The 13,972-nt window shown below is 37.4% G+C and overlaps 2 protein-coding genes across 13 annotated transcripts in view; one reads left to right on the top strand and one right to left on the bottom strand.

Annotated features, from left to right (window-relative positions):
• The window catches only part of KLHL28 (kelch like family member 28), a 37,693-nt gene extending 27,162 nt beyond the window's left edge, over positions 1 to 10,531 (bottom strand). For 3 of the 6 annotated variants that reach the window (XR_010150938.1, XM_016926031.4, XM_063792890.1), the window contains exons 1-2: positions 10,161 to 10,495; positions 9,444 to 9,685 (exon numbers count right to left, since the gene is read on the bottom strand). Coding sequence is in view for 3 of the 6 variants with exons in the window: in XM_016926031.4 (XP_016781520.1) it covers positions 9,444 to 9,485 (42 nt within the window). In the remaining 3 variants the exon portion in view is untranslated. Of the gene's footprint in view, positions 1 to 9,443; positions 9,686 to 10,160 lie in introns of all 6 variants that reach the window. The other 3 variants (XM_016926032.4, XM_016926034.4, XM_016926033.4) reach the window with 3 other exon arrangements.
• A 22-nt stretch (positions 10,532 to 10,553) lies between these two features.
• The window catches only part of TOGARAM1 (TOG array regulator of axonemal microtubules 1), a 112,329-nt gene continuing 108,910 nt past the window's right edge, over positions 10,554 to 13,972 (top strand). For 4 of the 7 annotated variants that reach the window (XR_010150936.1, XM_009427747.5, XM_009427748.5 and 1 more), the window contains exon 1: positions 10,554 to 13,031. Coding sequence is in view for 6 of the 7 variants with exons in the window: in XM_009427747.5 (XP_009426022.4) it covers positions 10,986 to 13,031 (2,046 nt within the window). In the remaining variant the exon portion in view is untranslated. The remainder of the gene's footprint in view (positions 13,032 to 13,972) is intronic. The other 3 variants (XM_009427749.5, XM_009427750.5, XM_063792889.1) reach the window with 1 other exon arrangement.

Below are 13,972 nucleotides of genomic sequence, written 5' to 3' on the forward strand. Positions count from 1 at the left end.
CCTATAATACTGCTTTATCTCACTTTCCTAGATCTATGTTGTTAAAACCTTTTAAATATTTTCTGACCATTCCAACTAGTGAGTAAAACATTCTATTCATTTGAACCAGCATGGTTCATTTTACTCCATAATAATAGAAATTATCAAAGTGTTAAAAATGGGCCAAAGAAAAGGCACTGGTAAAAGTAACTTCATAAAAGAAAGCCTATGCATATTTTTATAATTGTATTAGATGCAAATGATATACTTTCATTCCTTGTAAGAACTACTGAGAATAAAGTTTAATTTTAAAAATTATAGTTTGAATGCTAATCAAAACAATGTCAACTAGCAACTTCAACAAGGCAAGGTAAAAATAGGGAACTTAAAATGAATTACACTAGCAGTTTTCCATAACATAATTTTTTTGTTTTGTTTTTGTTTTTGTTTTTCAGACAGGGTCTCATTCCTGTTGCCCTGGCTGGGGTGTGGTGGCGAGATCTTAGCTTACTCACTGCAGCCTTGACCTCCTGGGCTCAGGTGATTCTCCCACTTCAGCCTCCCAAGTAGCTGGGGCTACAGGCACACACCACCACGCCCGACTAGTTTTTGTATTTTTTTTGTAGAGAAGGAGTTTCACCATGTTGCCTAGGCTAGTCTCGAACTCCTGGACTCAAACGATCACCCACCCTGGACTCCTAAAGTGTTGGGATTACAGGTGTGAGCCACTGAGCATGACCAAATTAAATCTTAAAATTTTTAATTTGGCCCCTTTCCTCTCTCAAAAAATATGACTTTAGAAAAATGCACAGAATTCTAACATTTTCAAATATAGAGTTTTTAAAACAGTGGTTTTCAAATATGATCCTTGTACCAACAGCATTAGCAACATTTGGGAACCTGCTAGAAATGTAAATTCTTGAGCCCCATCACATAGGGCAGTGGGGTTGCAGGAAATGGGCAAACTGTGTTTTAAGTCCTCCAGGTTATTCTTAGGCAAAAGTTCCAGAACCAGTTAAAATATTTATAGCTCAAGTTTAGCAGCTTAAAAATTACTGAAAATTATTTTTAAGAAATATTTAAAATGAAAGTTTTTTAGAGACAGGATCTCACTATGTTGCCCAGGCTGGAGTGCAATGGCCACTCAAAGGCATGATCATGGCACAGTGCAACCTCAAACTCCTAGGCTCAAGTGACCTACTTGCCTCAGCCTCATCAGTAGCTGGGACTACAGGTGTCCACCACTGCGTCTGGCTCAAAAACTATAATGCCTTCAAAATTATACATGGCAACTGTGACTATATTTGGTTCTCAGCTATCTACCCATAAATGGCTAAAAAAAGTAATTCAAAGAAGTAATACTTTCCAATCCTCAAAGCCCCACATTTGTCAAACAGTTTTACACTGGCAGTTTCATTTACCTCGGTAACCACTTTGCGTAAAAGGAAGGGTAAGTACCATAAAAAAAAAAAAAAAAAAAAAAAAAAAAAAAAAAAAAAACAGGAAAGAACAGGGAGTAAAAGCATTAATTTTAGAGTTGGAGAGATTTGGATTTAAGTCTACATTTTGCTACTTAATAGCTGGGCTATTTGATACTTGGGCAAATTACTTATTCTAAGCTTAAACATTCTCATTTGTAAAATTTGTTGTGGATTAACAGGATTAAATGAGACGTATGTAAGGAAAAATAGATCAATGGAGAACAGAAAATATAAAAGTAGATCATTTAGATATGCAGGTTTAGTATATGATAAAGGTGGAATCTCTGCGAGGGAAAAGAGAAACGTTTAAATAAATGTGTTGAGATAACGGAATAGCCATATGGAAACAGGTAAAACTAGATTTCTGCTACATACCTACACCAACAGGATAAATTACAAATGAATCAGAGGTATATATATGAAAAATGTAATTATATAAATATTAGAATAAAATAGGGGTAAAAACTTATGTTGAAATTTAGTCCCCAATGCGGTAGTATTGAGAGGTAGGGCTTTTAAGAGGTAACTGGCAGAGTCCTTATAAACGGATTGATCCACTTATGGATTAATGAATTAACATGTTAGCAAATTAAAGGGTTATCACAGGAGTGGGACCAGTGGCTTTATAAGAAGAGGAAGAGAGAGCTGAGCTAGCACACTCACAGCCCCCTCACCATGTGAGGCCTTGTGCTGCCTTGGGACTCTGCAGAGTTCTTACCAGCAAGAAGGCTTCCACCAGATGCAGCCCCAAGAAAGCTCACACCAGGTGTGGCCCCCTTGACCTTGGACTTCTCAGCCTCCATAACTGTAAGAAATAAATTCCTTTGACTTATAAATTATCCAGTTTCAGATATTGTGTTATAAGTAATGGAAAACAAACTAAGACAACCTGAGATTAGGGAACAGTTTCCTAACTTTGAAACAAAATCCAGAAGACATCAGTGAAAAAATAGGTAAAACTGATTACATTTTAAAAACTTGGAATAAAGAAATCATAAGTAAAAATATAAATGAGACTGAGAAAAATATTTGTAGCATATATAAAATATATATCAGTAATACATATTTCTAAAATTTTCTAGCCCTATAGGAAAAATTGGTTAAAGAAATGAACAGATGTTTGTTAAAAACATAAATGATTTTAACCATACAAAAATTGCTCAACTTCACTTAAAATCAAATAAATTAATACATGGAGTTAACAATTCTCTCTTGACAGTATAGTCTGTTGGTGAGGATGTGAGAAACAGGAAATCTCACTCATTGCTGTGGGAATAGAAAATGATACAAAACCTCTGGAGGTAAATCTGTCAAAATCCAGCAAAATTACATTTGGATTTTTCCTTTGACCCAAAAACCCTACTTCTAAGAATCTATCCAAAAATTACACTGGCAAAAATGTATAAAGACAAATCCATAAGGCTAATAATAATTGCAGATCTATTTATAAAAACAAAATAATATACTCATGTTTCTTATTCCTCATATTTGAGAGACCAAAAGGCAACTGACCAAGATTTTTAAAACAACTCTCATGTCCAGCAACAAAAGAATGGTTGTGAAAACTATAGAGCATCCACACAATGCAGTACTATACAGCGATGAAAAGGAATGAGGAATCTCTGTATAGAATACTCTGCAGTGATCTCCCTGATCAAAGCAAAGTGTGTTTAGCGTGTCATCATTTATCTACGATAGGGAAGATTACAAACATACATAATCATTTCTATTTAAAAAAGGAAATTTTACACAATATATACTTTTAAAGGTTACCTACAAGAGGAGGTATGGAACTAAAAACTAGAGGATAGAGATAGAAGGTAGATATTTTTGAATATACTCTGTTTTATAGATTTGACTGTGGAATCAGAAAAGTATTTTATGTAATTATAAAGCACAATTAAATCTTAAAAACATGATCCATAAGAAATTTGAAAATTGAAAATACAAAGGAAGAAAATATCTACTTAGTGGCCTTACCATACCATTCCAAATAACTTTAAAACAGTAATCTGAAGTCTCTATTGCGACATGCCCTAAAATATATATCTTATGCTGTTTTCAGTAATCGCATTGTTGATAAGGACACTGTTTATTTGTATTGTGACACTGTTAATGTGTGTATTGTGCTATAAAGCAAATGAGTAATGATATGATATTCTATCAACCCTAGGGTCACTGTGATCTAGGATTCTTGGTATGGGAAAAAGAAGATAATGACATAACACTAAGATGTTAATTATGAACCTCACAGTCTGTATTTGAATAAAAAGTATGAGAATAAATATATGTATATAAATAACAGTAAATATTCATATATACTAATACATAATTTATATATAATACATAAAATACATGTGAGCTATACATACATATTAAATATACGTAATATTATTTTAAGGAAAAAAATAAATTATATTTCCTAGCTCTGTCTACTGAAAAGGTCTAGAAACTGACCATCCCAGTAGCAAAGAACACTTCTAGCATTCAGATGTACTCTCTAAATACCATTTCCTTCAAAGAGAACAGAACTCCTTGGGCAGATAGCTGATACCATGTCTGGGGCAGAAGATGTCAAGACACATTTGGAATCTAAATCCTAGGTAGTATAATCCCAGCACTTTGGGAGGCTAAGGTGGGAGGATAGCTTGAGCCCAGGAGTTTGAGACCAGCCTGGGCAACACGGTGAAACTCCGTCTCTACAAAGAAAAAAAACAAATAAAAAAATTAGCTGGATGTGGTGGCACATGCCTGTAGTCTCAGCTACTTGGGGGGCTGAGCTAGGAGAATTGCTTGTGCCCAGGAGGTCGAGGCTGCAGTGTGCAGTGATTGCACAACTGCACTCCAGCCTGGGAGACACAGTGAGGCCCTGCCTCAAAATAAATAAATAAATACATCCTAGGTAGCAAGAAAGCTATCAAATACTACAAGAGTCATATAAAAAATATTCAGGGGCCAAACTGATAGGCTTTCACTAGTCAAAGACAGGACAAACCGATCATCAATAATAATAACTGCAATTGATTAAACGATATCAGATATTTTAAATGCATGAGTTAATAATGATACTTAAAAAAAGTCCTAATGGTCAACACCGGACGATGCTAATGTAGCAACTCATTTTTTGAAACCTAGTAAACAAAGAGAAATAATCAAACATTTATTATGCCTTTCCTACACTAACTGTACTACTGGGTTTCCAAATAGATGAGTTTTTTTGTTTTTGTTTTTTAAGAGATAGGGTCTTACTACCTTGCCGGAACTAGTCTCGATCTCCTGGTCTTAAGCGATCCTCCCACCTTGGCCTCCCAAAGTCCTGGGGTTACAGACATGAGCCACTACACCTGGCCAAATTTCTCTTTTTAAAAGTATCCCTGTTAATAAATAAAGAAGGAATAATGGAATATTACCATTTTGCATCCTTAATAAATAATGGGCATTGATTGTGAAGGGCTGTTTATATCACAAAAAGAGAGATAGCTAGATAATTGGGCCTTCTGATGGAAAAACATAACACCCATGAGTATTCTCACGTCCCAACCCCAACACACACCAAAGTCAAGCAAATTAAACTACAGCCAATTCTCTAGTTCCAACTATTAATTTACATAAAATATAGAAAATAGAAAAATCATGTTAAACAATACCAGAAAGATGCAATTAGCAAAAACATACCGACTGTGAAAAATCTTGTAAAATAAACTAAATTCTTCAACAAATAAACTGCAAGAAATAAAGAGAATGAATCTATAAATTTAAAAGACGTATCAATCAAATACAACCTGTGAACCATAGACTTGTGTGTGCACCCACATATTTAGAAAACAGTTGGAAATTTACACACTGACTGGATTATTAATATATTAATTAATCACTGCTATTTTTTGTTGCTAAATAGTGGTATTGTGGTTGTGTTTTTAAGAGCTTTTTTCTTTTACAAATATATACTGAAATTGGTGTGCAATGGTGCAATTATAGCTCACTGTAACCTTGAATTCCTGGGCTCAAGGGATTCTCCCTCCTCAGCCTCCCGAGTAGCTAGAACTACAGGCGCATGCTACCATGCCTGGCTAATATTTTTTATTTTTATTTTTTGTAGAGATGGGATCTCACTATTTGTCCAGGCTGGTCTTGAACTTTTGGCCTCAAGCAATCCTCCTGCCTTGGCCTCCCAAAGAGCTGCGATTACAGGTGTGAGCCCCCATGACCAGCTGTATTGAAATATTTGTAGATGAAATAATATGTTGTTAGGATTTGCTGCAAAATAATAGGGGATGAGGTAGCGGAAGGGGATATAGATGGTGTCATGAGTTGATAACTATTGAAGATGCGTGATAGGTAAATAGATGTTCATCATATTGTTCTGCTTTTACATGTTTTTGAAATTTTGCACAGTAAGAGACTTTTTTCTTAAAAAACAGAAAATATAAGGCACAAAATTTTGAATAAGACAGTTTTAGAATCCTAAGTTCAGGGAGTTTAAATGAATTAGCAAAATCACATAATTAGTAAAAAACATTACTGGGACTAGAATGTTTTCTTAATCTTAGAACAATGCTCTCTACACATTACATACAAAAAATTAACTGCCAAACAATGTTGAGCTGCTTAAAATATTTACTGAATCAATTTATAATTGTTATCACTTCTCATAAAATGAAATAATTCTATGAAAGAGCATCTAGAATACCTTTGACTGTCATAATGTACCAGTTAACAGTCTAAGCTTTTAACATGTATTAATTCCTTTCATCCTCAGAGCAACAATATAATAGGCACTGTTATTATTACTACCATTTTACAGATAAAGAAATGTGAGGCACAGAGAAATTAAGTCCAAGGCAAGATTTAAACCTTGGCACTCTGTCTATGTAATTCTTAAATATTCTATTACACTGCCTCATTTATTAAATAAGCTCAGAATTTCTTAATCTTATTAAAATTTTAACTCAAACAAGAAATTAAAAATGTGCAGAATGGAAATCCAAAGAGGATAGATCATTCATATAAAATCTTTATAAAATAAATACACATTAGATACAAAAATACACAGGGCTTTAAAATGAAATAAAGAAGGATCCATGGAACAATCATTGCCTTCCAGTATTTGTCTAAAAGCAGATTTGGTATATCAGGTTCCTCCATATCTCTGCCATAGTTTTTGTTCTTTTTTTTTTTTTTTAATGATAAAACAAACAATAGTATTCTGAATCTTGGTAACTGCATTAGTCAATATCGAATAAAAAGTATCCATTTGAAATTAAAATTAAAATAAAACTTTCCATAGTCTACAGTAACTTAACTTTAGGCTCTGAAACGAAGTTAATAAAGGTCAAGTTGCGAGTTTTGTACCTATCTACTTAATTGACACCTAAGCCACAAAACAGCGGTGCTGAAATCAGTTGGGAGGCACTTATCTGCCACTATATAAATATAGATCACACCCAGAGTAAATAAATGGTGAACAGAAATCAAGATTACTCTTAAAAAAAAAATTCAAACAGACAGTTTTCTTTAAAAAGAGAAAATAAGAAATGATTTATCAAATTAGGAGAATATTCTATCACATCTGTTCTTTTCTTAAATTTCTTTCCTACAGTTCAACTTTCCTCATAGGATAATTCAACTAATAATGGTATATAATTCTATCAGTGAGCCTATGGAATAAGTTAGGATATTTTCCTTTTATCTGAGATTTGACTTTTATTGACAAACAAAAGAAAAGTAAAATTAGAAGCCTGTCAAGAGCTCTTACTGGATGTGGTAATGACTTTGAACTTGCTTTCTTCTGTGTTATTTCTGAATCCATGTTATGACAGGCGTCTAAGTTACATAATTAATCCCTGTCCACTGAAAAACTGCAACAGATGTGAAATTCTGTTAACTTATACATAGTAATTAATATGTAATACAAGTTGGATTTTTGTTTAAAATTATAGTTTTGACTGAAGACAGAAATACGTAATGGCTTTGGAAGATAAACCTAAGTAGATGAAAATATATCACTCATATACATCAAGAAAACTGATTCAATCCTGTATAAAATAAGCTCATAATTTCTTAACTTATTAAAGTGTTACCTCAAACAAGAAACTAAAAATATTTTGAATAGAAATCCAAAAAGGATAGATTAAAATATATATAATCTTCAACCAAGGATTGAAAGAAAAAATAATAAATTAAAAAATATATAATCAAATGATATATAATAAAATATATGAATAATAATGGAAAAAATCTAATTTTATCCTAAAGTTTCAACAGTGACCTCCACCAAAACCTTCTCCAAGCTCTAAGCAAATGTGAGTTTTACTTTCTTCCTCTGTCCAATTACTCTTTTGTGGAAACACCCATAAAATGTTCCATAGTCCAAATGTAGAAGATGTAACCTCAAAAAATTCTTGTGAGGATTAAATGAGTTAATATTTACTAAGTACCTAGCATGGTGCATGGCACATAGCAAATACTCAAAACATGGTATTATTATGATTGCTTGTTAATATTAATAGCAACTTTCATTTGCATAGCATTTCTTCACAATAACTTCTCAAACTACACAAAATTCTTAATAGTTTACAGAATTCACACTGACGTTCAATATTCCTGGATGTCTGTAAAATTTGAGTAAGAACACAGAAAAATCATAGTGATTCGCCCAGGGAACTAATGTGTTATCTCTGATTCTGGAAATAAAGTAAGTTTTTAGGGCAATTGTGTTTACCCTTAAGTTCAGCTAAAAAAATTAACATATGTAGCACACACATTCCTATAATTCACTAATTTAACTACATTCTTGAAATTATTGAAATTTTAAACTTGTTTTAGCTGAATTTGCAATTTTCAATGTATCCTTAACCACTTCCTTTTAACTTTCTGAGGTGTACTATTAATAAAACACCTAATAGTGTATTCTACTATTTAAAAATTGATTATAAATTTGTACTCTCTCTCTATATGATTAAATCCAAAAGGCTTTTTAAGTCAATATACGAGAAATTCCTAGATTTCCAAAGATTAAAAAAAATCTGCTTCGTAATAAAAAGAATACACACTCAATGAATGAGATTTATGTTCCACAAAATAACTCTAAAAGATAATCAGTAAGATGTGATGCTGATGAAGTCCCGTTTCCTAAATATCCACTATGGAGACTAATGCCTCTTCTAAGTCTTCAATCAAAGAGACAAAATGTAACAGATAAAAAATAAATTGCAATCTGTAATGTATAGTGATCCACAGGGATCTAAAAAAACAAGAAACAAAAGGAAGACTCATCTTGCTTTGTTCCCAGGAAAAGGGCATGATAACTGCTTAAGTATCCACGTCTCTCATTTAAGACTTTCGAAGTTCCTTTTCTGTGATTCCATGATTACCACACAACCTCTAGTTATTAACTTGGCTTCCCAAGTTCTTGGATACAAGAAAGAGTGCACTGGATTTTCAACTTGAAAATTCTGATCCAACATAAACTGGCACTGTAATGTGTACATCATTGTCTAGGTTAGTTTGAACTGGGTTCCTCAAGTCTGGGCAATACATGACTAGAAGTCTACACATTTGAGCTTCTTAGGTTGGAACTGTGAGAACCAGACACTTTCTCATTGACAACTGCTACAATCATTTCTTGTTTTTCACCTCCCTGTCTTTAACCTGTCCCTAAAATGAAACATGCTAGCTAAACCTAATTTAGGCAGATTCATTTAAACACGAAAATGGCTCATTAAAACCAAAGTAACAGCCTAGAATTTAAACCAAAACATAGGATGTATATTTACACAGCCTCATTTACATTAATAGTCTATTCCCCACCCCCACCCCCCAAAAACAAAACAAAACAAAACTGATATTCAAATCGTACTTTAAGGCAAAAATCCAGAAATTATTTTTGCACTTGCATCAGCTGGGAGCATTATTTATAAAGCTGTTTGGCATATGTGACTCATTTATTCCAAGACTTTAAAAAGTATTTAAGAGAAATCCCACCTGGTACAGAGCAGGGTAGGAATACTTGCATTTGAAGTGCATAAATTTGGGTCTTCAAATGATAACTTAGACTTTTCGCACGAGTCATTCAAAAGTAATTGTATTATTCCTTCAAAAAAAAAAAATCTCTCTTCCACACTCCAAAGCATTCAGGCTCACACTAGACACTCCAGCTCTTCCACTGTGTCCGTTTAAGTATCACTTATGAGAAGGAGAAAATGCACACAAAATTCTCAGTTCGCCTAAAATAAATAAATGTCTACTATCATTCCTAAATCCACAAGGCAGAATTCTCTTAGAACCATGATGCCAAAAAGAACTTCCACCGCAAGTGAAATTGTCTTCGCAATCTCTGTCTCTAGGAGACTGAAAAGCTGCAGAGACGCTTGAGGATCCTGCAGGGAGGCTAGGGCGGCAGACCGAGGGGGCGGAGGTTAGGGGAGAGTCCCACAGAGGAACTGCATTAGAAGGAAAGATTTTGATAACGTCTAAGGGAGAGGCGGTTAGCTACAGGGGAAAAAAAACAGACCTATTTCCATATTATGTACGTTGTAAAGAAAACGCAAAGTGATGAGGGTAAGGAAACGTTGCCAAAAGCAAACAAACAAAAACAAAAAAAATTTAACCCTCTGCGGCCGGAGGGTTAAGAGAAGTCGACAAAAGGAGAAGGGGGAGGCGAATAAAGGCCCCAAAGACCAGGAATTGAAAAAAAAATACCCGATTTGTGAGCTTGGCCGTGGTCCAGATCTTCTGTCCTGATAAGCAGATGGCAAGAGGAAAGGATCGCAGTTACTCAGGGTGGTAGAGAGTAACGCGTTTACAAGGGTGACGAGCCCTGCACAAGAAGATGTCGCCTCTCTTTCCACCTGCTCCGCTCAGTCCTTTGCCTCTTACTCTAGCACCAGTGGCATTCGGGCAAAACACTGCCAAAGCCTGCACCGCTGGAGGACAGCAAAAGGAAAATACCTGAGTCCCAGTAATCACACGGGCAGCGACAGGAGGAGGATCCGCGGACAACTGGAGCCTGGGCTGGATCCTCACTAGCTCCGGTCAAACCCTAACTCTTACGGGTGGGGCGGGCAACTTCCGCCCAGAGCAAAGAAAGCGTCACATCCGTCAAATGTCTTCACCCCTCCTCCCTTCTCCGCTGTAGCTACGTTTACAACGTTCTGACTTCCTCTTCCAGGAGACTTTGGCCTAGTCTCAACACCTGACGTGGACTACATAACCCAGCATTCATCACGGCAAGTGGATTTCCGGGTCAAGAGGTCCGCGCTGGGTACATCACCATGGAAGCAATCGGTTTGGTCACGTGGTGCCCTTGGTTACGCCCGGTGGCAGCTGTGGGGTCTAGGGCTCAGACGGGGGCCATTTTGCCAGAGGCTGCCTCCCGGAGTTGGGGGCGGCCTGGCGGCAGGCTGAAGCTGTTCTTTTGCCTCTTCTGCAGCTTGGGGCTTGGAGAGGATCTGGAAGTCTGGGCTCCATCGAGCCCTTTGGAGACAGCAATGGTTTCTTCCAACCACCACCACCTGACAACCCTGCATGGCGGCTGCCCCCTCCGCGCTGCTTCTGCTGCCGCCCTTTCCAGTCCTCTCTACCTATCGGCTCCAGAGCCGCAGTCGTCCTTCCGCCCCAGAGACTGATGATAGTCGAGTTGGGGGCATTATGAGAGGAGAGAAAAACTACTACTTCCGTGGAGCTGCGGGGGACCACGGTTCCTGCCCCACTACAACTTCGCCTCTGGCCTCGGCCCTCTTGATGCCCTCGGAGGCAGTCTCAAGCAGCTGGTCTGAGTCTGGAGGCGGTTTGTCAGGGGGAGATGAAGAGGACACTCGGCTCCTTCAACTCCTCCGCACTGCCCCGGATCCTTCTGAGGCCTTTCAGGCTTTGCAAGCTGCTTTGCCGCGGCGGGGCGGTCGACTTGGCTTCCCCCGACGCAAGGAAGCTTTGTATCGGGCACTGGGCCGAGTGCTTGTGGAAGGAGGTAGTGATGAGAAGCGGCTTTGCTTGCAACTTCTCTCGGACGTTCTCCGGGGTCAGGGGGAGGCAGGCCAGCTTGAAGAGGCCTTTAGCTTAGCACTTTTGCCTCAACTAGTTGTCTCGTTACGGGAAGAGAATCCAGCCCTGCGGAAAGATGCGCTGCAGATCCTTCATATATGTCTGAAACGTAGTTCTGGAGAGGTGCTGAGAACGCTTATACAACAAGGACTGGAAAGTACCGATGCCCGACTTAGAGCTTCCACAGCACTACTGCTTCCCATCTTGCTTACTACTGAGGACTTGTTGCTTGGTCTGGATCTCACCGAGGTGATAATATCCCTAGCCCGAAAGCTTGGTGATCAGGAGACAGAAGAAGAATCTGAGACAGCTTTCTCCGCACTTCAACAAATTGGGGAGCGACTTGGCCAAGACAGGTTTCAATCTTATATTTCTCGTCTGCCCTCTGCCCTGAGGAGACACTACAATCACCGCCTGGAGTCCCAGTTTGGAAGTCAGGTTCCTTATTATTTGGAACTTGAAGCCTCTGGATTTCCTGAAGATCCCCTTCCCTGTGCAGTGACTCTTTCCAACAGCAATCTTAAATTTGGGATTATTCCTCAGGAGCTGCATTCACGATTATTGGATCAGGAAGACTATAAGAACCGGACCCAGGCCGTCGAAGAACTAAAGCAGGTGCTGGGAAAATTTAACCCTAGTTCTACTCCTCATTCTAGTCTTGTTGGCTTCATTAGTTTGCTGTATAATTTGTTAGACGATTCTAACTTCAAAGTGGTGCATGGCACACTTCAAGTCCTGCATTTACTGGTTATTCGCCTTGGAGAGCAGGTACAGCAGTTCTTGGGACCAGTTATAGCAGCTTCTGTCAAAGTGCTGGCGGACAACAAGTTGGTGATCAAACAAGAATACATGAAAATCTTCCTCAAGCTAATGAAGGAAGTAGGACCTCAGCAGGTGCTTTGTTTACTCCTGGAACATCTCAAACATAAGCATTCCAGAGTGAGAGAGGAGGTGGTGAACATTTGCATCTGCTCCCTGCTGACCTATCCTAGTGAGGATTTTGACTTGCCCAAACTGTCCTTTGATCTTGCCCCAGCTCTTGTAGATAGCAAACGCAGGGTACGCCAAGCAGCTTTAGAAGCTTTTGCCGTATTGGCATCATCAATGGGCTCAGGTAAAACCAGCATCCTTTTTAAAGCTGTGGATACAGTTGAACTGCAAGATAATGGAGATGGAGTGATGAATGCTGTGCAGGCCAGATTGGCTAGGAAAACCTTACCAAGGCTCACAGAGCAGGGATTTGTGGAATATGCAGTACTGATGCCATCTTCTGCCGGGGGTAGGTCAAACCATTTGGCACATGGAGCAGATACGGATTGGCTTTTGGCTGGTAACAGAACTCAGAGTGCACACTGTCACTGTGGTGACCACGTGAGGGATAGCATGCACATTTATGGATCTTACAGCCCAACTATCTGTACCCGAAGGGTATTAAGTGCAGGAAAAGGAAAAAATAAATTACCATGGGAAAATGAGCAACCTGGAATCATGGGAGAAAACCAGACCTCCACTTCCAAGGATATAGAGCAGGTATGCTTCTCTAATTTTCTTGAGTCGAAAGTGTGAAGAATTTAAATGAAAATATGCCCGTGATGACTTAAGGGTCAGCCTGCTTGAGGGAAACATGTTATGCTTTGTTTTAAATCGATTTTAAATCCATTTGAATGTTGGTACTCATTATAATGGTACAGATCACAAAGGACCATTTAATAGGCTTCCTGCTTGATAGATTTAATTAAATTTGAGACACATGTGATATAGACAATACCTAGATTCAGTTTTAGTTACTGTAGCATGTCAGTTTATCTCATTCATACAACAAACATTGAATACCTAGTAGGTGCCAGATAAAGAGCTAAATTCTGGGAATGAAGATGAGGCCAGTTTCACACAGTATAGGAAAAAGGTCAGACCTGGGAATTAGCAGTTAACAAATTCGTTAAGTGCTAAAGTAGAAATATAAAGAGTCCTGCAGGAATACTGAAGACAGAAAAAATAATTCCACTAGAAAAGTAAAAAAAAAAAAAAAGAAAAAGAAAAAGCCTCCACAGAAGACATTTGAACTGAGATTTTCCCCCCAAAGCTTTTATTTAAAAAATTCCAAATCTATAGGTAAGAGTACAATGAATACCCATATACTTCATCTATATTTACCAGTTGTAACATCTTGACATATTTCCTCCATATTTGCTGAACCATTTGAAAGTAAATTGTGGATATCTTGAGATTTCACTCCTAAATATCTCGGCATATATCTCCTAAGAATGACATTCTTCTTTTATAACCATAAATCATTATTGCACCTAAGACTATCAGTAGTAATTCAATAATACGTAACAGACAGCCTGTATTTAAATTTCCCAAATTGTCTCCAAAAGTGTTTTATATTTCTTGTTTTACTTTTATCATCCAGGATCTAGTCAGGGTTCATGTGGTTAATGTCCCTTGTAATTTTATCTAGAATAGTATCC

The sequence above is a fragment of the Pan troglodytes genome, chromosome 15 (genome assembly GCF_028858775.2).
Source record: "Pan troglodytes isolate AG18354 chromosome 15, NHGRI_mPanTro3-v2.0_pri, whole genome shotgun sequence".
NCBI lineage: Eukaryota > Metazoa > Chordata > Mammalia > Primates > Hominidae > Pan > Pan troglodytes.